The 26,003-nt window shown below is 40.0% G+C and overlaps 3 protein-coding genes across 4 annotated transcripts in view; 2 read left to right on the top strand and 1 right to left on the bottom strand.

Annotated features, from left to right (window-relative positions):
* The window catches only part of LOC146990416 (neuronal acetylcholine receptor subunit alpha-7-like), a 33,047-nt gene extending 32,703 nt beyond the window's left edge, over positions 1-344 (bottom strand). Inside the window, exon 1 of one of the 2 annotated variants that reach the window (XM_085772844.1) lies at positions 210-344. In XM_085772844.1, the coding sequence (XP_085628970.1) occupies positions 210-264 (55 nt within the window). In that variant the 5' untranslated portion in view covers positions 265-344. The remainder of the gene's footprint in view (positions 1-209) is intronic. The other variant, XM_085772849.1, reaches the window with a different exon arrangement.
* A 709-nt stretch (positions 345-1,053) lies between these two features.
* LOC146990415 (ceroid-lipofuscinosis neuronal protein 6 homolog) lies at positions 1,054-18,186 on the top strand. Its single transcript, XM_085772835.1, has 8 exons — positions 1,054-1,289; positions 3,214-3,325; positions 3,460-3,558; positions 4,286-4,474; positions 12,953-13,008; positions 14,266-14,388; positions 16,309-16,594; positions 16,697-18,186. Exons 1-7 carry the CDS (start codon positions 1,219-1,221, stop codon positions 16,577-16,579), a joined length of 921 nt encoding a protein of 306 aa, XP_085628961.1. The 5' UTR covers positions 1,054-1,218; the 3' UTR covers positions 16,580-16,594; positions 16,697-18,186.
* Positions 18,187-18,389: 203 nt separating this feature from the next.
* On the top strand, positions 18,390-23,691 carry LOC146990414 (calmodulin-like protein 4). The gene is made up of 5 exons (XM_085773171.1): positions 18,390-18,497; positions 18,615-18,645; positions 20,071-20,211; positions 20,677-20,865; positions 23,430-23,691. Exons 1-5 carry the CDS (start codon positions 18,495-18,497, stop codon positions 23,525-23,527), a joined length of 462 nt encoding a protein of 153 aa, XP_085629297.1. The 5' UTR covers positions 18,390-18,494; the 3' UTR covers positions 23,528-23,691.
* Positions 23,692-26,003: the final 2,312 nt, after the last annotated feature.

The following is a 26,003-nucleotide window of genomic DNA, read 5'->3' as shown; positions in this document are numbered from 1 at the left end:
AGTCGGTGATGAAAAATAACACACACACACACACACACACACACACACACACACACTGAGATATCCTGATGGAGCAGGTGAGTTAGGTGGTTTGCTAATGAACTCAAGAGAAAAGTAAGAATATCACGCACATGAAACACAAAAGCGCCCCCCCCCCCTAAAAATGCTGTGTGAATTGATTGGTGATTTAGCGCGTGCTGGCCGCCTACCTTCCACCGTGCATGCGGTAACCGCCACGAACAGCAGCGCGCGCGGTAAATCCATGTTGAGCCGAGCGCGAAGTGTGTGTGTGTGTGTGTGTGTGAGAGAGAGAGAGAGAGAGAGAAGAGAGAGGCTCCTCAGGTTCTGGAGTCTGGACCTGACACTGTGAGGGAGTAACGGTAGTGTAGGGACAAAGTGTGTGTGTGAGTGTGTTCCTATGTTTGTCTTCAGGGTCTCCTCCTCCTCTGCTGTTTGCCAGGCATTCAGTAACAGCTTCAAAACTGTAATTTACTGATAGACCGTGAATGTACTCAAGTCATAGCCTGGTAACAGTTTACATTTTTATGAATAAAATACCTGTATCCGTCGTGTTGGGGCTGTAAAGTGAATGTATGTTTTTGACTAAATTAATTGAGTTTTAAGGAGGATGAAGGATGCTGATTGCTGAGAAAAGTTGTAGAGCACACTGTAAAACAAGGGGACATCTGCTGGTCACTGAGTAAAATTACATGTTGAAAATAAAGTAAAGCATAGGGGTCTTCTATTGTTGATCGGGTCATGATCGCTTACTAATACCTTATCCAATTTGTATTCAGCTGCTTTATGGTATTTTCACTCAATTCAATTTATTTTATATTCTCTTTCTTGTTACATTGTATCCCGTCTTGCTGCTTTCTCAGAGATGACCAGTCAATTCCGCTCTCTAAATACAATACAATACAAATGCAATATTAGGCCAATCCTTTAGATAGCACGACTTGGTTCGGATTTCGGTAAGGTTGAGGTTTGTGCCTGCAAGGCAGAACTCAGGGGCGGTTCCGCCCTGACAAACGTGTAACGCCTCCTCTGAAATCTGATTGGTGGATTAGGCGAACGGGCGGGAACACGGCGGCAAGTAGGAAGTGAAGATGAGTCGGTGTTGACAGAAAGATGTTTACCATCGTAGCTGCTTGAATACCGTTAACTTTAAAACGTTGAAACTTCAGAGTCCCGCTAGCAAGAACAACAATAGCTACCATGGAGCCGAAAGTGCCCCCTGTCCGGAAACGTCGACGTAGTGGTTTACAAAGGAAGCAGGAGGAATATAGGTTTGTGCGTGTATGGTCAGACAACGTTATTACATTGTTGTTACATTTTAGTCAGTCAGTGGATGAAATTGGCGTGGGTTGGTTTTTTACTTGAAAAAACTGTTTTGTTTTGTGAAACATGTCCGTTTCACCACGACTGCCTGTGTCCAGTAACTGAACACTGCTCAACCGTTGGAGGAATCAACGGTGGAGGATAAAACCCACGGCCGGACCCCGCTACTGTAGATCAAAGCAAACAGCCACCGTGTAAAAAACGTCTTATGTGTTTGTTAAAAAGTATTGTTGTCGGCTGCGAATTATAAATGGACTAAAAAACACAAACCAGCGGTTTCACGTGACAGATATAAATAGATGTGATGCTGAACGTGGTTAGTATTACCTGCCTATGGTCTTCAGGCTTCTTTCATCACCAGTCTATGTTCATCACACGACTGGACCAACAGGTGGATGACAGGGCAGTGGGAGCCTATCAAAATGATCGTCCAACCAGCTCTGTATCAATTTGTTTAATTCCTTCACTTGACAGCCCCAAAAACATTTTTCAGAACATTTTTTCCGGATGCTATTAAATGTATGTGGATTCATTTCTCAGTTTATTTTGAAAGTTATGCTTAAAATGAACAGTGTAAGATTATAAAATGTTTATGTATCAGCATCTTCATAACATAACTACATTATTGTTGATGCTTTGATGATTTAATAACATGTACAAGGAGCTAACTTGGCCTGAACAGTTGATGACTTATTAAACTGCAAATGCTTCCTGGATATTTGAAGCTCCAATTGTTATCCATATATCCATATGTTCTCCATGTGATTAAAAGCAACCCTTGCTCCTTTTTAGGGATGTCACGATTATAGATTTTTTTATTTTTATAGATTGTCAGAGAAATAATCACGGTATTACGATTAAGCCGGTGCATATTCTCATTTGTCCAGGTCATAGTATTTCAAAGGAGGTTAAATCGAAAGCAACTGGACTTAGTTATTTGTCTAGGAAGACGTTTCACCTCTCATCCAAGAGGCTTCATCAGTTCATGTACGCATCTGACCAGTCCCAGCCTGGTAATGATATTTACACAAAATATTTAAGTATCTATTAATATAGAACCAATTATTAATCTCCATGGGGAAGATACCTAATGTTTAACTTTATTTTAATCTTTTTTTTTATTACAAATGACACACTAACATTTAAATTCCTACGTGTTATGTTAGATAAATGGACCGGTATCTGTGCATTTACCTTTACTTTGGTGCCGATCTGCCGATATGGTTCCAACATAATCTTTTTTGGAAAGTGACTGAATTTATGAATCTTTACGACAAATTATTTGTGGCGTTTAATATCGTGATTAATTGTGAAAACAAGTAATCGTGACATCCCTAGTCCTTTTGCATGACCTGACAGGCAGGGCTAAGGTGCCCACAGGATACTCATCCACACTATGACACACACCTGCACGCACAGCCAGAGAGAAAAAGAGATACAATACACAAACCACATGCCATCTTTGTAAACACATGCCTATTGCAAAGCAAAGTCCTTGCTACATTCCATTTTTTTAATATATATATATATATATATATGTTTAAGGCTTTTTGCCTTTAATTGATAGCGCAGTGGAGAGAGACAGGAAATGGGGCGGCAGAGAGAGTAGGGGAATGACACAACAGCAAACATTCTATATGAAGGCCACGACCTAGCACATGGTAATGAAAATGGACAAATAAAAAGCAAAGCATCAAGAGCAGCTATGTGCGTCATCCTGATTTACTACAGTAGTAAACACCATAGTAAACCTTACTTTACTACAGTATTCCTTTCACGTCTGTGAAATGCTCAGTCTCTGCTACGCTGTACTTTTGTAATGTTGCTTCATTACAGTGACTTACGGTCCCTGTGAATGTGTGTTGACAGCAGTGATTCAAAGGACGATGTGCCACAGAACCAAGGACAGTGCTTCCACTTCGACCTGTGGTTCTGTCTGACTCTGCAGAACTGGATACTGGACTTTGGAAGGCCTATTGTCATGGTAAGGAGGCTCAGTGAGCATCTCGCCTGTCTGGTTTCTCATCAAAAAGTGGAAAAAAAAAAATTAACTGGATGGTTACATCCTATTTCATGAAACAATAAACATCAATAGTTTTTTGATATCATATGTTTTAGATAATCCTTCCACTGGAATGGTTTCCCCTGAACAAACCCAGTGCCGGCGACTATTTCCACATGGCCTACAATGTCATAACACCGTACATAATGGTCAAGGTAAGTAAGAGAACAAAATGCTTTGCTGTATAACAGAGATGCAAATAATATTCAGTAGAGACAATAAAGGTCAGATGTCCCACCAGCGGCCTTGTATGATGCAATTTCCATCATGCATTTTTTTTCTTTATCCCTACAATGGACTTAGTAAGGCCAAAGAGAAAGAGTACCTACTTTCCTGATAATAGAGCTTGTACAAAAAACAGGTACACCATGGTAACCACCAGAACATTACTTGTAGAAAGCTCACCCACTAGCCAATTAACATACAGATAGAGCGGACCCCAACAGGGAGAATAATCGAAAATGCACAAAAATATCACTCTGCTCCCCTGAGCAATACAGAACATTCCCTGTAAAACAAAACTAAAGACAGGAAGCTAGTTAACTGTTATGAATGACATTTACTGTTTGATATTACATTAAAGCCTTCAAATCTTGATTTCCTGATAGTTATCTTTACCATGATTGGTTCATTTGTTCCATCTCTGCAGGGGAACCTGACAAAATGAGAAATATTTCATACACAAATAGTTCATGACAACAATTACTCTTTGTAGGTGGCCTTTGTAAAGTTTGAATCAAAACATTGTTACTTACTGAAAATCTCAACCGCGTTTGGCACCATTCAGCTTTAGAGAAAAGGAAGCACAAAAAAACTGCAGTTAAAGATGTAACCAAAATCATTCGTATGGATTATTTCATTTAAGATTTATGCTCCATTCAGCTTATCGAGCGTAGTCCCAGTGCGCTGCCTCGCTCAGCGGTCTACCTCAGCATCATCACTTTTGTCATGGGTGCCAGCATCCATCTGGTAGGAGACTCCATCAATCACCGGCTCATCCTGAGTGGCTACCAGCTCCACCTGTCGGTCAGGGACAACCCCATCATCAAGAACCTGCAACCTGCTTCACTGGTAAGACTCACATTTTATTGGGCACTCTGAGACTACTGGAATACACGAAGAAGATCGGCAATATTGTTTTCATGTGAAGTGTTAGGGCTATGGGCACCTGCACAAATTCAACAAATATTAATCACCTGTCAAAATGTCACACAAGAAAAATGTCTTCAGTGGCTTGTCAAGACTTGAATGACAGTTCAGTGATTTTTTGTCATTTAGTTTTAGTTTTTAGTTTTTAGTTTAAGTTTATTTGTCCCCATGGGGAAATTTGTTTTCACAGACTGCACAATGAGAGACAATACATCACAAGACAGACAATGGTATACACAACAACATCCACAGCAACAGTGACAACATACAGTACATGACGACACAGTGAAACAGCAGACAGACAGATCAATATTGGACAGACAGATCAGCGGGGCCTGCTGTTCAGGGCCGCTATAGCTGCAGGGATCAGGCTTTTTCCCAGGCGAGCCCTCCTGAATTTGAGGGTTCTGTATCTTCGTCCCGAGGGTAGTGGGGTGATGTATTTGTGCAGTGGGTGAGTGGTGTCTTGGACTATGGAGTTTGCTAGGCGGTTGATGGATTTTTCATTTAGTTCTGTGAGGTTGGGTGTGGGGAGACCAATGATTTTAGCAGCTGTGTTTGTGATGCGTGTGAGTTTGGCCCGATTTGTGACAGAAAGCATGGTGAAGAAGCATGTGGAGCAGTACAGAAGGATGGGTTGAATAATGCTTTGGTAGAGTAATAACAGAAGGGGAGGTGCAACGTATAGTCCTTTGAGTTTGCGGATGGCTGACAGTCTTTGTTGGCTTCTTTTTTGAATGTCCGTGGTGTGCTGATCAAAGGTGAGTTTGTTGTCCATAGTTATTCCCAAGTATTTGAATGTGTCCACTGTCTCGACTGTTTGGGTGTTTATGGTGGTGGGGTGCTGGGGTGAGGGGGGGCTGAACAGTAATTCCTTTGTTTTATTGACATTGATTTGGAGATGATTGTCTGCGCACCATTTGGTGAAATGGGTGACTGTATTGTGATAGTCCAGAGTGGATTGGTTGTCTGAGAGAAGTGCAAGGATGGCTGTGTCGTCAGAATATTTGAGATATGATGTGGTGGGTGAAATGCTAAGACAGTCATTAGTGTAAAGAGTGTACAGGAAAGGGCTCAACACACATCCCTGTGGGACCCCGGTGTTGATGGTGAGTACAGGGGATGTGGTTGAGCCCACCCTTACCTTAGTTGAGAGCTTTCATTGTCCGCCTGTGACACAGAACATGAACAAAACATGTCTGTCTAGTTTGATCCAGCAGACTTTATCCCACTGTGTGAAAAATGGAGCTTCTTTTTTCTCTCGGCTCTTTCACTGGGATCACATCTTCACAAGCAATTTGGTTGTCAATAAAGTTATTATAGGCTGACTTAAAGGACAATTCCAGGCGAATTCAACTCGGGGTGTATTTTCCTATCATTTTAGGTCTAAAAGAAGGAATCAGAAGATTTTCAGTTTAATTGCTCCTGTTTTGCGGTGGTTGTGTCTGTCCCCGCATCGCCACGGCAGCAATGAATGGGAGTGGATGTAAGTTCCGCTGTTTAGGCTGTTTACATCCCTCAAAGCCGCAATTTTTTTCTACAGACAGCGTCAGATGGCTACTCAAACATGAACCGAGAAGTTTATTTACTTCAAGCAAGCCGACATGTTTGTAAAACTAGATCTAATTCAAAGTCTCCCGGAGTCTCGCGCGAGACCCAGTTGCCGTGCGCGGTGTGTTCACATGCAGTGGGAAAAGCTACCGTTTGTGTCATAAACACAGGAATATCAACTCTTTACTTGCTTCAAGTAAAAAAAACTTCTCGGCGCATGTTTGAGTAGCCACCTGATGCTCTCTGTGGAAAAAAATGTACACTTCAAGCAAATAAAGAGTTGATATATTCCTGTGTTTATGACACAAACGGTAGCTCCCACTGCACCTGAATACACCAGCACTGCAACTTTGGGCTCACGCGAGACTCCGGGAGACTTTGAATTAGATCTAGTTTTACAAACATGTCGGCTTGCTTGAAGTAAATAAACTTCTCGGTGCATGTTTGAGTAGCCAAAAGTTTGAGTCTGCCAAATCATAGGCAGAAAACCCCTTTCTGTGCCAAATGTCTATATTACACACACAAGCCTGATCTAAATCATAATTACAGTCTAACAACGACATTTTGACATACCAAACACAGACACATAAAAATAATATTATTGACAGTAATCGCGTTAATATAATGCTTGAGTTGATTTCATTACAGCATTATGGCCGCGAAATCTGTACAAATACGCGCTATCGTGTGGTGGCCCTGAAGTGCAAAACACAACGGCAAATCAGACAACAACGGCAAAAGAGAAAACACAACGGCAAAAGAGAAAACACAACACAAACAGAGAAAACACAACGGCAAAAGAGAAAACACAACACAAAAAGAAAAAAAACAACGGCAAAAGAGAAAACACAGCACAAACAGAGAAAACACAACGGCAAAAGAGAAAACACAACACAAACAGAGAAAACACAACGGCAAAAGAGAAAACACAACACAAACAGAGAAAACACAACGGCAAAAGAGAAAACACAACACAAAAAGAGAAAACACAACGGCAAAAGAGAAAACACAACACAAAAAGAGAGAACACAACACAAAAAGAGAAAACACAACGGCAAAAGAGAAAACACAACACAAAAAGAGAAAACACAACGGCAAATCAGAAAACACAACGACAAATTACTAAACAACGGCAAATCAGAAAAGCAAAAGAGAAAACACAACACAGAAAGAGAAAACACAACGACATTAACCAAACCGGAAAAGGTAGGTACCCTCGGGCTGGTTTAGGCAAAGACGGTTGGTTTAGGCTAGAGTGCCTAGAGAGAGAGAGTGGCGACAACGGAAGTTCAAAATGCTGGCCGATCACGTGGTCCATGTAGCCTCAGAAAGTTCCCGGAAGTGCTTGGCGGGCAATTGAAAGCAATAGGAAAACCCCAATAATTGCTAAATAACGGTCAATAAATGCTTTGTTTTGCGGTATTTTATATGCTTGTGTTAATTACTTTTAACTCTGTTAAGTTTACTAAACCTGTACAGTCATCGACAGCAATAAAATCGTAGCATTTTCTCTGTTTTTATCAAACTTTCAGACTTGAATGAGGCAAACTGACAGGTCACTCACATGTCTGGACTCATCAGTTCTGCATAATGATGACAACCGTGTTCAAATAGGAAATCCATGCAAATGCTAAAATTTGATTTGAATTCATTGTAAATACACGTAATTCTATCACTATTTGTTAACTATTCTTCTTATTAGGCTATGCTTGTGTTGCTTTGAACTCTGTTAACTTTACTAAACCCGTACAGTTGTTGATAGCAATAAAACTGTAATATTTCCTCTTTTTTTTTTACTTTCAGACTTGGTTGAGGCAGAGTAACAAGTGACTATGATTTGACAATTGACTACACAACAGCATTATGATGATAACTCCAATAGAAAATCCATGGCAAATAAATTAAAGTTTAATTTTAATTCATTGCAAATATATGGAATTTTATCACTATTTGTTAACTGTATACTTATCCCAAACTTACTGTACTCAGTGATGCATAATAAAACACAGAGTCATGTTTTGCCCAGCGCACTTAATATCACAATAAATTCCTTAAAAACAGATCTACAGAAGTCAAACAGATCAGCATGTCAAGCTGTTTGCGTCCTTTCCGCTGTGTTGTCCTTGAATATAGTCTTCACCATGGTATGCTGTGCTGCACGGGGATGCTCCAGTCGCTTGGAGAAAGGCCTGCACATGTAGCTTCCCCAAACACAGGGACAGGAGAAAAGCATGGCTGGCTAAAGTCAGAAGTCAATTTAAACACCTAGATTTCAACAATGAAAAAATATGCGAGGTAATCATATTCAAACAATTTGCTCTTTCACACACTTTCAAATACCACGCCACTGGGAAGTTTAATACTTTTTTAATTAACAGAGCAGAACAGGAAAAAACAATGCAAGAAGAATCACAGAATCACAGCTCCTAAAACAGTAGCAACGACAACAGAGGGCAGAATCCATTGGGCTACATGTAATAAATGTCACCACCGACATGGGTAGCCCTAAGCAGGCCATGTGGAAATCCTTTGGGGTCGAATAAAAAATAGGTGACACATCCAGCAACACCAGACAGGCATTTCTCCTTCATGGCTGTTGTCCCACATCTGGTGAAACAGTTAACACATAAGAGACATGTTACATCCTTGTCATCATCACTCCTGAGCTATAAGATCATTGGTCCTTACTTCTCCTGATGTACAGCATCAATGTCTATGATTATTGATTAACTATTTATTGCTCTGGCCCATACATTCTTCATTTATAAAAATAAAATAAAAATTCTAGTTATAGCTGACATAGTCAAAAAGGTGATCACTCTAGTTGCTGTTTATTTACGGGAGTCATAGTGGATGCTGCTGTGCTGGGGTGCATTACATTCAACAGTGTTCCTCTCCATTAAAATACTTGAAGGCAAAATATGAGCAACAATTGTTGAGATAATGCAGTCCAACACACAATGATCTCAACAAATAACATAAAGTACAATGAACACTACTTTTCTGATGTCAACAAAAACTGAACATGTATAAAATTTACGAAAGCAGAATTTATGGCACAGCTGGTATACTGCACTGCATGATGTTGCACAGGTGTATCAAATAATATGACCAATAGTTTATATAATGTTTAGTATGATTACTTGAGAACATGCCATGGCTAGATGTGTATTTTAATCAGTCAGTGGTTTAACAAATAAATTAGCAAATCAGAACATTTTCCCATGTTTGAGACAGCAGTCCAGAATGTCCTCATATCATAAACTTCACCCATCTTTCCGCAGCCTCAATGATATTAATTTTATGTTTAACTGCAATCACACTCCCTATACATTAACCTCGCTACTAGTTTGACAATTGACAGCGTTGGATTAAGTTATATTTAGAGAACAGAATCACATTTAGCAGCCTGTTGCATGTGTTGCTATCGTTAGCCAGAGTGCTAGCCTAAACTTTTATCTGTTAATATTCTCTAAATATTCAAATCTAGACGGGGATAATCCGCCAACATACTTAATTACTCATGTCGATTTAATTCAGATGCACTACTGATATGAAAATGCCATTGTTTAAACATTTTACCTTGAACAAGTGCTGCTCCGACCAGCTGCTCCATTGGAATACATTGAGCGGCGGTTAGCTTATGTTAACTTCCGGGAACTTTTGAGGGGCTCCATGCGCCGCCATTGCTGTGAAAAAACTGAACCATTGCAGTGAACGGAGGTGGCGCCACTCTCTCTCTCTAGGCACTCTAGTTTAGGCGTGTGAAGGGAGTGGTTAAGGTTAGGGTAAGATGCTAAGGGATAGGCTTAGCCTTGCAGAGGCAGCCAATCAGAGGCAGAGTAAGGCGGGTCTTGGCGTGGCCATAGTAGGAAAAAAATGTATCGCAAGCGGGACTAGCACAGAGGCCGCTATGTATTGCCCAAAATGTTTTGCTTTTGTGTTTTCTGATTTGCCGTTGTGTTTTCTATTTTTGTGTTGTGTTTTCTCTTTTGCCGTTGTGTTTTCTCTTTTTGTGTAGTGTTTTCTCTTTTTGTGTTGTGTTTTCTCTTTTGCCGTTGTGTTTTCTCTTTTTGTGTTGTGTTTTCTCTTTTGCCGTTGTGTTTTCTCTTTTGCCGTTGTGTTTTCTCTTTTGGTGTTGTGTTCTCTCTTTTTGTGTTGTGTTTTCTCTTTTTGCGTTGTGTTTTCTCTTTTTGCGTTGTGTTTTCTCTTTTTGCGTTGTGTTTTCTCTTTTTGTGTTGTGTTTTCTCTTTTGCCGTTGTGTTTTCTCTTTTTGTGTTGTGTTTTCTCTTTTGCCGTTGTGTTTTCTCTTTTAGAGAGATAGAGAATAGAGAATACTTTATTCATCCCTAGCAGGGAAATTCACGTTAGTCCCGTAGCTCACACAACAATGACAAAAAAGATGAACACAAAAATACATTTTAACAAGTGTTATATAAAACGATTGCAGCAGGAACAAATGATCTCTTAAATCTTTCTGTTCTGCAGGTCAGGGAGATGAGCCTTTTGCTTCGGCTGCTCCTCTGACCTGAGAGGGTTTTGTGTAGAGGGTGTTGGGGGTCACCCAGGATGGTCTTCAACTTACACCCCATCCTCCACTTAACCACAGCCTCTACCAGCTCCGCTCCCTCCCCCATCACAGAGCTACATTTTGGTGTTGTGTTCTCTCTTTTTGTGTTGTGTTTTCTCTTTTTGTGTTGTGTTTTCTCTTTTTGCGTTGTGTTTTCTCTTTTTGCGTTGTGTTTTCTCTTTTTGTGTTGTGTTTTCTCTTTTGCCGTTGTTGTCTGATTTGCCGTTGTGTTTTGCACTTCAGGGCCACCGTAGGACCGTAGCCGCTAACGGAGCTAACTGCTAAACACATTGCTGTTTTTAACACAAGTGGTATCAGATGCCGGTATTCTGGGCAGGATCGGAGGCATTTCTGATGCTGGTGGTGTCGGAATGGATCTGACATTTTAAGTGGAGATCACAAATCCCCAGTCAGCAGTTTGTAATGTATGAGCTTTTAGCATCAACATGTTGCACAGATGTGACTCATGTTCTAAAGTGCAGGCTGAGGATTCCATGGTTGCCATAGTTGTGTAGGTGTAATTTTGAATCTCACCGCCCTCTGCCTTTGATGTGCCATGAATGATGTCATGAGCTCTCCGGAACCGAGGTTAAATAGAGGTGGTGTTTGCTGTCACACTCCGCTCCGCTCTCCCTCAGGGAGGCGCAGGAGGCCGGTGGTCGCAACACCCCGCAAGCCCGGCTGCTCGGACAGCAGCAGCCCTGGATTTCGATCCCGCTGGAAACCGAGAGGCAGCGGGAGGGGCCCAGGAAGGAAGCGTGCATATTGGCTGCACGCTCGAGGATCCCTGAGGACCGTCAACTGGACGTGTCGGATCCATCAACGTCCGTTGCCGGAGTTGGTGTGTCTGCACCTTGAGGCTTGGGTGTCTGTCGACAACACCGAGCTTGCAGCGGGGCCCCCTCGGGGTCACCGGGCCCTGTCTCGGTGTTCTGGGGGTTACCTCCCTCTGTCAACAATCAATCATCTTTGTGCGCAGGTCCACCGGGTCTTGGTGACCTGTGGGTCCTTTTGGGCTCACAGCTGTGTTTCCTCTAACCTGTGTGAGGCGGCCACGCTGCTCAGCTGCAGTGTGTTCTCGCACCGCTATGGCTCGCTGGCTAACAGTGCCGCCATGTGGTACAATGAGGAATAAAACGGTTGTCACATATCCACACATCAAGAGAAGTTATGCCACTAATGACGACATAATATAGTAGCAGGGCGTGCACTAGTGAGGTCATAACTTCTCTCGAACCGAGGTTGTAAATAGGACCTAAATGTTGCTAAATTTTCATTCACGATCCATGTAGGGATCGTGAATCCCCTCCCGGGGACTTGGTCCTCGGGAGGCAGCAGCTTGGTGCCCTCCAAGCCGCTGCTGCAGCTCGGTAGGCGGCTATGTTTTGCTCGGCGCTCCCCCCCAGCACCGAGCAAGCCGCCGAGGGAGGCAGGTATCGGGTCCTACCCTCCATGTGGACCCATGCTACCTACCGCGGGAGGGGGGCAGCTGACGAGCTGCCTCGGGGAGCTGCAGACCCCGGGCCTCTTCTTTTTTTTTCTTTTTTCTTTTCTTTATTAATTTATTTAAAAAAAAAAAAAACAACTGAAAAAAGCTTCCTCTCACCTGCTGCTCAGCTGCAGTGTGTGTTCACACCAGTGGTTTTGTTGGACATGAATTCTTTAAAAAAAAGTTCTTATCTTTAAAAAAGTTCACTAGCTTATTTCGTATTCAGTGGGATGTTTCACACAAGCAAAGCAGATGTAAAAGCAGACATCAAATATGGGTTACTTCTGATAGAACATGTAGACTGTAAAAAAAAAAATCTGACATCTATACACGCTTATAAAACAGCAAAGGGCCGTTTTAATGATATCTTCAGACACAGTGAAGGGTAGTGAGTCAAATCACATGTTTGTTGCAACATTAAAAACACTCTTAACCACTGCTGCTAAAACTGAACCTCAGCATTTTCTTTCAGATGGAGATGACGAGGCGACGATCTAAGTCCAGCCCAACCCCTCCATACACACACACACACACACACACAAAACACATCCCCACCAAAAATACATACACATATAACAGAGTTGTGTAACTGTCTGAGTGTATGGACACATCCATGTTTGTTATGTTTCTGCACTTGTTTTTTTTTTCCACCTGTGATTCCTTCCCAGTTGCATTACATTAGTAGTATTGATATTTGAACAGAAGGTGGCACTGTTGCATGAGACAGAGATGGCTACTGAAATACCTGTTAATAACACGTTTATAATAATAACTGTCCTCCTTTTTACAGATCGACTCCTTTGAGCTTCTGTATTTCTATGACGAACAGCTGGGACACCTGATGTGGTATGTGTTTGCTTAAAGCTGAATGCTAATGACCAACTGATTTATGCCATTTGAAATCACTGTGGAAACCAATTTTAAAAAATTGTAGAGTGTAGATTCAGAAAGAAAACTGGAGACTATTCATGCTGCAGCTAGTTATCAGTGCACTGGAATTTGGGAGTAATTTCTATTTATAAAGATAAAAAACTATTTCAGAATGAGAATTCTGATGACTGTGAACATTTTCTGACAGTTGGGTTTATTTTTTTGGGAAAAAAACTATTATAAATTATTATAAATTACTTGCCAAGTTCCTACTGTGATAAGTTAATATGAGCTGCTACACTGGTGTAAAAGCTCAATCTTGGTCCAGCAGGGACAAAGTTTGAGTCACATTTCATTTCCTGGATTGAAAGTGAGCTCATCTCTCATGTCACAGTGTTTTCAGCACCAGTGTGTGAGGAGAGAGTGGATCAGTAGCGTCTGTGCTCCTTCTGTGGATAGTTGAGGCCTTATCAGAACAAGGCAGGGTTTGATTTTTAAAGTTCATCTTTAGGCAGTTGAATCCATGGCTTGGTTTATTTAATTAATCTGCTCATTACTTTTTATGATGGAAAAAAATGCCCATCACAACTTCTGAGAATTGACAGTGACAGAGTGGGATGTTTCACATTTTTTCCACCAGTTTTGCCTGAAACAGTTAACCAGTTGTCAAAACACATTAACGTTCACTAATTATTTTGACTCAAAATAGCTGCAGCTCAAGTTTATTTTGTTTCACAGTACACCAGATAGTACCAGTTTGGCACAAACACAGTTTCTATGGCAACCTTGAGTTTGATATACAAATTTACAACAGTGGTTTAACTGATGCATGAAATTCAGTTTGTGTTTGTGCTGATTCTTGATTTGAACTGAAACTTACCAGTAAATTAAAAATCCTATTCATTGAATACTACATTTATTAAAGAGGCTCCTGCAGCATCTTCAGCGTGAGAAGAAATATTTCTTCTCCTCAGTCGGCCCTGAGGCTTTGTTAAATGTTTTTTTGCTCTACTGGGTTTTTAAGATTCTGTTGGAGCTGGCCTTGAATGAGAGAAGATTAAGCTTTTTTCTTTTTTTTTTTGCTTAAACAACTGGTGAAGAATTATGCAGATAAACACACGCTGTGCCTCTTAGATAAGTTTTACCTCATTCTTTTAACAGAGAAATGATTCGTCTCATGGTGTCCACAGTCTGCGGCACGCTTTATAATTTCACCTGTTTGTTTTATTTTAGGTATATCCCATTCTTCATCATTCTGTTCATCTACTTCACTGGCTGCTTCACCAGAGCGGAAGAGCAGAATAAAATGCCGGTTTCTGGTTGGCTGCTGCTGGGACCCAGTGCTCTATACTATTGGTCTGTTGCCTTTTCATGTAGTTGAAAACCTTCTGTGTTTTTTTTTCCATGAATACAAAAGTTTTTTGTCAGTGCATCAAGTTTAACATCACCCAGAGTAATGTGAAACAGAAACAGTAGAGCGACATGTGATGATGGCTTAAAGCTATAGTGCGTAACTTCTGTCGCCCCTAAAGGATTTCTGCGTTAACGATACGGCTGGCACCTATGGCCCGGTGTAACCCGCCCCTCCCCTCCCCACCGCTACCCCATAGCTCTCCATGGTACCGATAATGCACATCACACACAGTAACAGTAACACTCGCAACACACCACATGCTGCTGGTCACGGACCACGGTTCACGACTATAGCCTAACACTCACGACTCACCGCACACTGCTCGTTACAGCACAGTGAGCACACAGACTCCCCGCAGTAAGCTACACACAGCAACACAGGCTACACACCTTGTAATTTACTGCTCATTAGGCTAACGATGTGGCTAACACCAGGCTGCTAACAAGTGTTGCTTCTAGCAGCAGCAGAGCGCTCTCCTCCCTCCTCCCTTGTCGTGTCGGTCGTTTCCTGTGAGCCAGCGCGGGAATGTCGCTCCAAGACAGCAAATACAAAAAGAACAAATACTGAAAAATACCGCGAGGCGTTAGAGGAGCTTAATCAGCGTTGTATCATCTCCTCTTGTAGTGGCTTGGGTGAAACGGATATTTACAGACACGTAGAAGTTATGCACTATAGCTTTAAGTAAAATTCCCACCTCCTTGCTCGTTATAGAGAATGTGAAGGTGACGTCATGCTGCTTTGCATTGTGGGACATCGGCGCCATCTTTGGAGGAACGCAAACGTAAACAGAGTGGGGAAAACGGAGGAAAACGAGCAAAAAGAAAAAGAGATGAGGAAGACGAACAAAAAGAAAAAAGAAGTGGAGAAGGGGAAGGAAAATGAAGGAGGAACGTATCGTGATAAACTCAAATTTAACGAGAAACAACGGTACACAGAAAAACTACAACTTATTAACGTGTCGATCCCTACGTTTTGCCGTTATGGGACTGGATTCAAGACTTTGGGGGACTTTTTTTGGGGAGATGAGCAAGTGTTTACATCCGCGATCCTCAAAAGATGGCGCCCAACGTCCCACAATGCAAAGCGGCGTGACATAACCTCACATTCTCTATAAGCTGTGCTTTGTACTCTGAAATGCTTTCTTCATACTTTTATAATCCAAAGACATCAGGAGGGGGTTGATATCAAAGCAACAGTAGTGAAATGAAAGGTACATTTGGCATTAAAAAGCAGTAAAGCACAGGATACACAGATGTCAATGAAAAGGATAAAATTATATGAAGAAAGCACAAAATTAAACATGAAATCTAAATACGTAAATTATTAAATTATTGAGAAGGTCTCTCTCCCATTACAGACTGAAGTTATTACAATGGATCGTATATAACTACTGCCAAACTTACAGTTTTCTGTCAACAGCTACATTCAAACCTGAACAAAAAGCCATGAAACATTCAGTTCTTTGTGTTTTTTAAAGACTAATGATACCCCCCTCAGAACAGAGAAGTATGAGCTGTTTTTAGGACAGTCCTTTTTTCCCCTTTGTCTATTGGGTGGTTAACGTAATGTGTGCATGCAAACAGCTCTAGGTCACAATGGTCTCACATAATGACAAAATATAAATCCAATTTAAGTCACCAAGTTTAAGACAGTCTTAGTGTTATTTTATACTTTACAAAAAGTTCAAGAATCTGATGACTGCCATTTAACTTTAACTTTACCTGCTAATAGAATATGCAGACTTTTCCATTGTGAACACATTTCTGAACACAGCAGTGCTTGTATTCATACAATATTTTTGCTTTGTTATAACAAAGGTTGTAGTAACAATGACTCACATCGTTTTTTTTTTCTACCTTAAGGTACTTGGTGACTGAAGGGCAAATCACCGAACTTTTCCTCCTGACCTTCCTCGCCATGGTTGCCATGGTGATACGTCAACGATGTAAAGGTCTCAGCCCAGACAGCAACGGCCTGTTCCTGTTGTACAGTTTCAGTGTGACTGTGCTCCTGGTAGCACTGTGGGTCGGCTTTCTGTGGAATGACCCGGTGCTACGCAACAAGTACCCCGGACTCATTTATGTACCGGAGCCCTGGTCCTACTACACCTTACATATCAAGGATAACCAGTGACTTACACTCCTCCAGGTGTGTGTTTTGTTTGTAGTAAAATATCTCTGAATGACGTCACATCAGATGGCACTTGTGTATGTATGAACTGACTGATGCGTCTCTTCTTTCTTCGGACAGATTTCCTGTGACTATGACTGCACTTAAACAATGGTAATTGGTGAAAGTTGTTGATGTGCACCAGCCTCACTGTCATATGCAAAGTTCTGCTGGCATCAGCCATATATTCATAAGGGAATATCCTGTATTTCTATATTGTCTATCTGGATCAGCTCAAGGTGCATATACAGAATGCATGGTACATTCTTATGAATTCTTAATTTGCTTATCCATGTCAAAAAAACCCAGTTCAGTTGACATCTGAATCCCTTGAGACTGAACTTTTTGGCAACACAGGAAAAAGTCGTCAGGTTGTTATATTGGTTGGCTGCTGGCCTCCAAGAACAATATGGCAGATATTCTTAAATATAATATAATATAATAATAATAATAATAATAATAATATATTATTATGTAAATTTAAAAATACATACAAGTAATTTGATAATAATTTGAAACTTGTTAAGAGAGTTACATAAACGAGACAAAAGCTTGAGAATAGTAAAAACAACAAAAAACATAAAACAGCCTCTGTAACAAATGTTATACAAGGCCAAAAGAAAAAAAAAGAGAAAAGGGAATGTTAAAACAGCAGTGTGTTGGTAACATCACCAAATAGTTTTATGTGAACAGCAAAATCTGTTGATTGCTGGTCTATACATTTTAAAGCAGGGTTCAAAAAACAGAATATTAAATGGAGGATTGTCTCAAAGCTGTGATTTAACATTAAAACAAACTTTTGCTCAGGTATTTAAAGGTGCTCTAAGTAGGTATTTTTTATGGATACATAGCATACATTACAGCTGTTTACTTACCAATGTAGATTAAAGTAAGCAGCCAGCTGTATTCATTCATCCTCCCTGAGCTGTCTTCAGTTGGGCAAAGCAATCAGAGGGTGTATTCTAAAACTCCTGTCTTGTAAACAACAGCTGAAGCTCGAGCAAGTGACCATTGTCACCACCAGCAGCATGAAATCCCTGCTGTTTGCAGATTAAACATCCATATACATGTAGCACCTTTAATGTTTCACACTGGTTTTGGTCAAGTTTGTATTGTCATTCATTTAGACATAAGAGATGTGAATGTTATTTTGCAAATGTGGTCAAGGTACTGTTAAACAGAGCTGACATCTGAATTGTAATGTTGCCATGTTGCCCACATGCAATGCTCTTTACTGCATTTCATGTTAATACACAATGTTCACAAATAAGTCTATTGTACAGATGCTTTTACATGACCTGAAGAGGGGATGTTTTTGAGATGCAAATCAGTTTTTATAGAAGCTGAAATGAACTGATGAATTTAAACTGTTACCTGCTGAACACATGTCTTTGACTTGTTCATTGTTATTGTTCATGATTGTTCATTGTTTTGTGCAATTATTAATGTTTTATACAGTATTATTCCTTTGCTTAAGATCAATTTGTTGCTTGGAAGAAAAAAAAAATCGGTTAGCTCTCTGGTCTGATTTAACATGTTTATCTTAATTAAAATGTTTACAAATCTTTGCATATATAGTGTATGTGATTTAAAATTTTTCTTTTACCATTTATATGGTTGCAAGCTACTTCGTTTGGCTGCATTAATATTGAATATTAAACTATCATATGGAGTTAGAAATAATTGGTCCCGTCGTTTTATTGGAGGGGCACGGGAAGGGAAAGGACAATGCAGCGCTGTGGATCTGGTATCTGTGTCTCCACAGCAACGCATATTATATTACGTAGAGGCTTTCAGGTGGTGGACTTTAAACAGAGGTGGAGGGACAGGTGACGCAGACAACTGTCTCCTTCCTGGAAAGAAGCAAAGGAACTGCATAATGGTAAGTCAGAAAAACTATTCCTATCAAAAGCCTTTTCCCTGTGAATCCTATTGTCACAACTACAGTATGTTTGTATAATCACCTGTCATGTAATCTGATATTTTGATCACCTTGCAGGCTAAATTTTTCGCATCAGCTCAAATCAATGGTAAGCATACTTCACAGTACCTCATGCTGTTTTCCACATTACGTTCCCCATCTATTAAGATTATTTACCTAAATTACTAGTTGCTAATGTGTCTTTTTCATTTGTACAATTTACCCAGGGGGCAAAGCAAAAAAACGGACACGGAGCGTTGTAAAAGGTTTGACACCAGAAATGATATCTAGGAATTTCAAGGATTAAAACCTGGGTGGACAACCCGGTCAACTAGCTGCTGGAAAGCTGCAGGGGGCCAAAACCCCTTTCTTGGGTCATTTTGCTGGCGAAATGATGTAAATGCAAATATTTAGGTACTACAATGGCATAAATAGTCATACAACTATAAAATTTGGCAGAGAATATCTTGACACATAGGGAGAGGCATGAAAAAAAGATTCTGGGGTTTGTTGCAACTCGATTTTAAGATACCACCCTCAACATCCCAAAAAAGACCAAAAAAAGTACTGTTCGCCTGACAAATTCTCATGGAAATTATTATTTTTCAGCACTTTATGGAGAATATCTATGCTTAACATGTATATAGAAAATTTCCTTAATTCATAAGCTTCCATTTGAGTCCAAGATAGCCTTTCTACTAGCTACTGGAAAGCTACAGGCTGTCTCCAAACAATGCAACACCTATTGTGAAAAACTACATGTTAACTGACATGATCAGAAACCATTCTATTTCTGGTCTCCCCAAAGTGAACAGATAGATAGAGAAGACCGTTGGCCACAGCAAGTGGAGCTTTTGAGATAGAAAGACTATCTTGGACTCAAATGGAAGCTTATGAATTAAGGAAATTTTCTATATACATGTTAAGCATAGATATTCTCCATAAAGTGCTGAAAAATAATAATTTCCATGAGAATTTGTCAGGCGAACAGTACTTTTTTTGGTCTTTTTTGGGATGTTGAGGGTGATATCTTAAAATCGAGTTACAACAAACCCCAGAATCTTCTTTTCTTGCCTCTCCCTATGTGTCAAGATACTCTCTGCCAAATTTTATAGTTGTATGACTATTTATGCCATTGTAGTACCTAAATATTTGCATTTACATCATTTCGCCAGCAAAATGACCCAAGAAAGGGGTTTTAGCCCCCTGTAGCTTTCCAGCAGCTAGTTGACCGGGTTGTCCACCCAGGTTTTAATCCTTCAAGTTCCTAGATATCATTTCTGGTGTCAAACCTTTTACAACGCTCCGTGTCCGTTTTTCAAAAAACTGGGATTTTGCCCCCTGGGTAATTGGATTTTTCACAAATAAGCACCTTAAAATTATAAAAGCAGTGTGGAAGAGCATAAAGATCAAAGTCTGACCTTGTTCAGTCCTATTAGTTCCTGGTACGTTGTAAAGCCAATAAATTAACCTGCGATTGTGTGGTGGATAAACTGTACTGAAAATGTTAATGTTATTTCTCTTTCCCCTGCAGAGTTCAAGGAGTGTTTCTCCTTGTACGACAAAAAGCAGAAGGGAAAGATCGATGCCAAAGATCTGATAACAGTTATGCGCTGTCTGGGCACAAGTCCGACGTTTGGTGAAATTGAGAGGCACCTGCAAGTTCACAAAATCAGTAAGTACAACAAGCAAAACATCTTATTGGCAAGTCACTCAAGGTTGTAAAAGCTTATTCAGCCCGACAGCGAGTAAAGAGTTCAAAACTGGACTTAAACCAATGAGTAACACCCTTCAGTGATTTTAAACCAAGTAGGCAGGAACAGGAGTGGATGTGGAGTTTGTTTTTAACTGTGTTAAGTCTTGCTTAGAGTTAACTCTTGTTTGTTTCACACATTATTCTCAAAAATATTTCTATTACTTTCTATAGGTCTTCTCTATAGATGATCTTGTGATTCAAGTGGTATTTTAGTGCTGGATAAGCTAGTTGCTTTTCTGGCTGGTTTCAGAAGTTTGTCTTCCCCCAAAATCCCTGCAATGGATAAAAGGCAGAAGCCTCTGATGTTATGCTTGTCTTGTCTGCCTGCCTTTTTTTTTTGGCAGCATTGAACAGGCCTAATTTTTGTGCTGCATTTCTGTTTAGGTAAGACAGGTGAGGTGGACTTCTCCATGTTCCTGACAATGATGCACAGACAGATGCAACAGGAAGACCCCAAGTCAGAAATCCTGCAGGCCTTGAGGATGACAGACAAGCAGAAGAGTGGATACATCCAGGCATCTGAGCTGCGAGCCAAGCTCACCATGTTAGGAGAGAAACTCACCAACAAAGAAGGTAAAGTGAAAGCCAATAAAGTCTGGCTAAAGAGCAGCCTCAGGTGGAAAATCTGTATCGCCTCTACCCAGACATCTATTAGCAAAAAGGCCAGAGGAGGCTGCTAAGCTTGTGCTGTACTAAAGCAAACCTTGTTTTAAACAAGAAAGACTTTTTTGGGGATCAGTACAATCAATAAAATGTTATTAAAGTTGTTCTATATAATCCGAGGGGAGGACATGGATATACTGTTCAAAGCTACAGTGCAGTGTGTGTGTTTAGCACTATGTGTTTTTAAAAAAAATGTTGATGTTCAAGCGTTCTTTGGACCAGAACGTAAAGGTGCCACTGGTACTTGATGCTACTTCCTGATTGCACACAACATTTTGTGGTTATCCACCAAGGATTAAAATGGGAGTTTGAGGGGTCGGGGATTTGGGGGATTTTCTAATTAAGGTGTTCATATTAGATAAGACTGTACTCTCACTACTGGTTGTACCTTCAAAATGACAAAGATCTTTTCCTTTAATCAGTCACATCTACTGTACAGTGAGCCCTTTTTAACAAACCAATCCAGGGACCAGAGCAAGTCTGGCTTAGTGTCTTCCTGTAAATCACAAGTAGCTTTAATCCACTTACAGTATAATTTATGCCTGCACTTCTTTACTGTCTCTATTTAATGCAAGTATGTCTGCATTGCCTGCATAAAATAGCTCCAGTCAAATAGTTATTGTCTCAGTTGCTGTTGCAGTACATCGATCGTTTCCCTGAAGACAGACTTAATTTCATCTTCACAACACCAGTATGTGGTAAACTGTACAGCAGGTCAACCAAGGTGGAAGCATGCACCGTTATGTGGAGGCAAATATTTTACACACATTATTTATTGTGTAAAGAAAAGTGCAATATTTTTGGTTGGGCTCTGATTTGCTCTCCTGCTGAGTGGTTGAAGAGACTAAATTCTCTCTGATATCTACACGCGATGAAGGAGAAGCAGACACTAGCCTGGCTCTGCTCAAAAGTTAAAAAAAAGAAAAGAAAAGAAATTCCAACCACTGACATCTTTAAAGCTCATCGCTAACAGAAAAATTACATATCACCATCAAGCAATTGATAAATCTATCTCTCAGAATGTTTCCTTAAAGTATTTCTACTCACTTAGCTTACTTATTACAGCAGATTAATGGATGATGCTTTTCTGACTTTTTAACACAGTTAACAATAGTAAAGTAATGACAATAGTTGTCCAACAGTTCTGAAACAGGCGTTTGATGGATGGACTCTTGAGGGGAAGCTCAGTCACTTAGCTAAATCTCTGCAGTTTATTTTGACAGCATTAGTGACTGAGCCCAAATCGAGTCACTCATGCAGTTACTGATCTCAAAACAACATACTAGAGACTGGATTCGGAGTGCTGTCAGTGGGGTGTGTGTGTGTGTGTGCGTGCATAAAGCAGTTTATATTTAAAGGACACATCTGCTTCCTGCTGGGGAGACATCCATCACATTGTTGGATTCCTAAACAATTGAAGCAGATTTAACAGTAAAGGAACAAACAATAGCTCCTGACTGTAACAACTGTGGCTACTATAATACATCAGTTTGTTGACTCACTGAAACCAGAGCTCAGGTTCAGCTTTATGAATGGAGACTGAAAGGAGGCCCAATATAATGATCAGTTATTCTAACAGTTTAACAAATATGAACATCTTTATACACTGTTGTGTTATTTATTTATTTATAACACTTAATAATAACAATAGCCACTTAGCCAATTAAAGCGCTTAAATAAATTAAAGGGACAACGAGGAGTTTTGGAAAAGCGAAGCGTTTTCACACTACATTTATGAGCCTCGGCGCGTACCGTAGAATTCTTCGACCGGCGCAAGATAGACTCGTGTTTTCATTCATCAAGAATTAAAGTCAGAGGTTCAAAGAGGTTCAGTTACCGTCGTAGCCCCGACCATAAACGGCAATACGGCGGCATTATTCTCATGAGCGTCCGCGAAACCGAAAGTAAGGAAACGCTGGTCGGCTCGCCCAGCATTTCCACCATTAATTAAAATAACAAAATAACGATAGAGACAAAACGATATATTTATCGAAAATGGAGCCATTAACAAGTGTGGGTAGTGTAGATTCATCCACATTAACGCGAGACTTTTTTATAACCAAATAGAAACTCCTTGTTGTCCCTTTAAGTGCGGTAAATAATAAGTACATGTCTGTTTGACAGCAGTATTATATCTGAGCACTGAGTTACTTTGCTTATTTGCAGTCCACCACTGTCAAACACGTCAAAAATAACAAGGGCAATAATACTAGTCATAACAGGCTTCAAATGACTTTTTTTTTTTTTTCGAAAAATGTTGCTCATGTAAACAAATGATTGAATAGAGCTGAAATCCATTAAAATCAGATGTCTGATTTATATTGCATTCATGTCCTCTCCAGGAATAACAAACAAACATACTCAGTGTGGCTCAGCAGGTCAAGGAAGATTATCTAATGCCAAACTGACAATCTAATACCTCTGAATGCTTGTAGGAGACTCATAAAACTGTTCTGTGTTTTCTCTTTGTCTAGTGGATGAGCTCTTCAGAGAGGCAAACGTCAAGTCGAATGGGAGGATCAACTACGAGGAGTTCACCCAGATGGTGACGCTGCCACCTGTTGATTACTGATTTGACGAGCCAAATCCTTCATAGAGACAGATGTGAAGTGACTAAATCTACATACTGACATGGCCTGTTCTGAAACTGCAAACAGTCTTCACTTTGTTTCTTTTTCCTCATGACTATTCACCAATTATTTAATTAAATTTAGAATCTGTTTCCACCAACTCTTTCCATCAGTTTCCTCTATGCCTGAACTCAATGTGAACTCTCAGCTCACCTTTTGCCTGACAATTAGTAGATTAAATGTCCAGTTTGATACAGGTATGTGTGTATGTGTGACATGCTCATGAGCAACATGCATTTTATGACTTGGCTTTTCACCAATGACCTTATGACGGCCGTAAAAATGTTTTCACAAGTTTTATTTAGTAGTATAAAGCACAGTATATAAATATCCATTTGCAATTGCATATATATCACTGATTATTAAATGCATAACGTTTTCTCCAAAACATGGAATTGTTGGTAATAACAGGTCATTAAAATGATATTTACAGTGGGATTTGGTTAAGAGATTGCAGTTATCAGACTACCTTTAAAAACATGTTTAACGGCTACTATGACTGAGACATTTAGTTGTTTTTTTTTGTTATTTGAGAAATCATTTGTGGCAACAGTGAGGACATAGTTAATCATCATTCAAGCCACTCTTGGTGTGAGTCTGGATTTTGTGCTTCAAAGTTATCATGATAACCAACTGTACAAAACAACCCTTTAAAAACAGAAACAACCACTTTAAAAAACTAAACTGAGAGAAGTTGCAGTGAAAGGCTTCTTCCATCCATGCAGTCTAATGTGAGCTGTATTTCGGTGGGTGTATGTTCACACACCCCTCCCCCACATTATCCAGTCAGTTCAGCATTGGAGTCTACTCTAATCATCTCTGAATGAAAGTGGGGTGCATGCAGGATAAGTATCTATTTTCCCCATATTAAGTCTTTGCAGGAAAAGCACCTGTGTGATGAACAACATTAATAATATATATATAATAATGATTTACACTTGCATCTTTCCTACCATGACATGTTGAAACACCAGCTGTAAAAAGGACTAACCTGTGTGACTGCGTCAAGGTAAACATGATTAGCTTGCTTTACTAACTCCCTTTACTGTCACAGCTGAATGGATGGAACAACATTAGCTGCCCACATTATCTTGTGAGTTATGAGTTACATTAAATAGCCTTGGTCACTATGAGTGGCGCATTGGAGGGCTGTTAGCTGGTCCCATGTGCTACTACTATAGCAAAGGCCGATGATTTTATCTTTTTACCCGAGATACATTTGCTTAACACATCTGTTCATCTTAAAGTCTGTAATTTAATTACGTGAACAATATTGTCCTCTACATCAAATTATAAGATAAGGATGCAGACTTCAGCTTGACTGCTACATTAGTATTATGTGGACTTAGCATGGTATCATGTAGCTTAACTCCATCTGTGATCTCAGCACACTGCACATTACTCCCAACCACCCAAACATTAAGAGAAAAAACATAATGTTATCATGGGCCTGTTATCCAGCAGCAGGCTTCAAAAGTACTTCCATGGTGTTACTAATGTCTGCCTTTAGCCCAGGGCAAAACCAATGTTAAAGCCAACATGTCCACAGACTCACCTCTACTATTCTTCTTCATTGAATTGTATTTAATCTTAATGAGCAGATGGAACCATGGAAATCAAGGCACTGGATAACAAATATTTTAAAAAAAGTTTCCACTTTTCCAATAAGATTAGCAAGGGGTACCAATGGGTTGAGGTCACATATGACTAGTATGAAGCTATCAAAAACATACCAAAGAGCCTTCCACATGGTTAGCTGTCAATAGTAAGAATAGCAGGCCAGCTTTGTCTTCCTTTGTGGAAAAAATAATATATAACATTATCCTTGCAGATTCCATATACTGTAGGCACTTGAATAAAAAGCCTGACAACAGTAAATCAGAGAGAAACAGGCTTATTACATAGTCAATTCAATCCTGAGCACATCTTCGAAAAGGATGTCGTTTTGAGAGTAAACTGAACAAGGCAGCATGTGAACATTTCTTATTCCCAGGACCATGCACCCTGTAAACATCAGAGAAAAATTCACTATAAAAAGATTACAAACAAAACACACATTTTCCTGCCAAATAATAGCTCTTTACATGTGTACAACATGTATCCAGACAAGGTATTTATATTTTACTTTTAATACACACTAAAAGTAAATTAAAACTCAAATAATCACATCATGTGATTTCTAAGTGTGTGAGATGTTTTTGTATGTGGTTGCCTGAGGACATAATGTACGTTAGTTTAGGAGAGGTTTCTGCATCAATCCAGTGAAGGGATGTTATTTAAAGCTGCAGCACCGTCTCAACAGCTGTATTTGTGGGATGATTTGACCTGTATGCACCGTATCTCAATGTTTATAGTTTACAGAGGCATTTATCTCTTTTTCTCAAAGACAACAGATTTTTGTTCAAAAACCTCCTGTGG

The sequence above is a fragment of the Trachurus japonicus genome, chromosome 3 (genome assembly GCF_045865225.1).
Source record: "Trachurus japonicus isolate A0001 chromosome 3, Traja_1.0".
NCBI lineage: Eukaryota > Metazoa > Chordata > Actinopteri > Carangiformes > Carangidae > Trachurus > Trachurus japonicus.
This window is presented reverse-complemented; position numbering and strand designations above follow the sequence as displayed.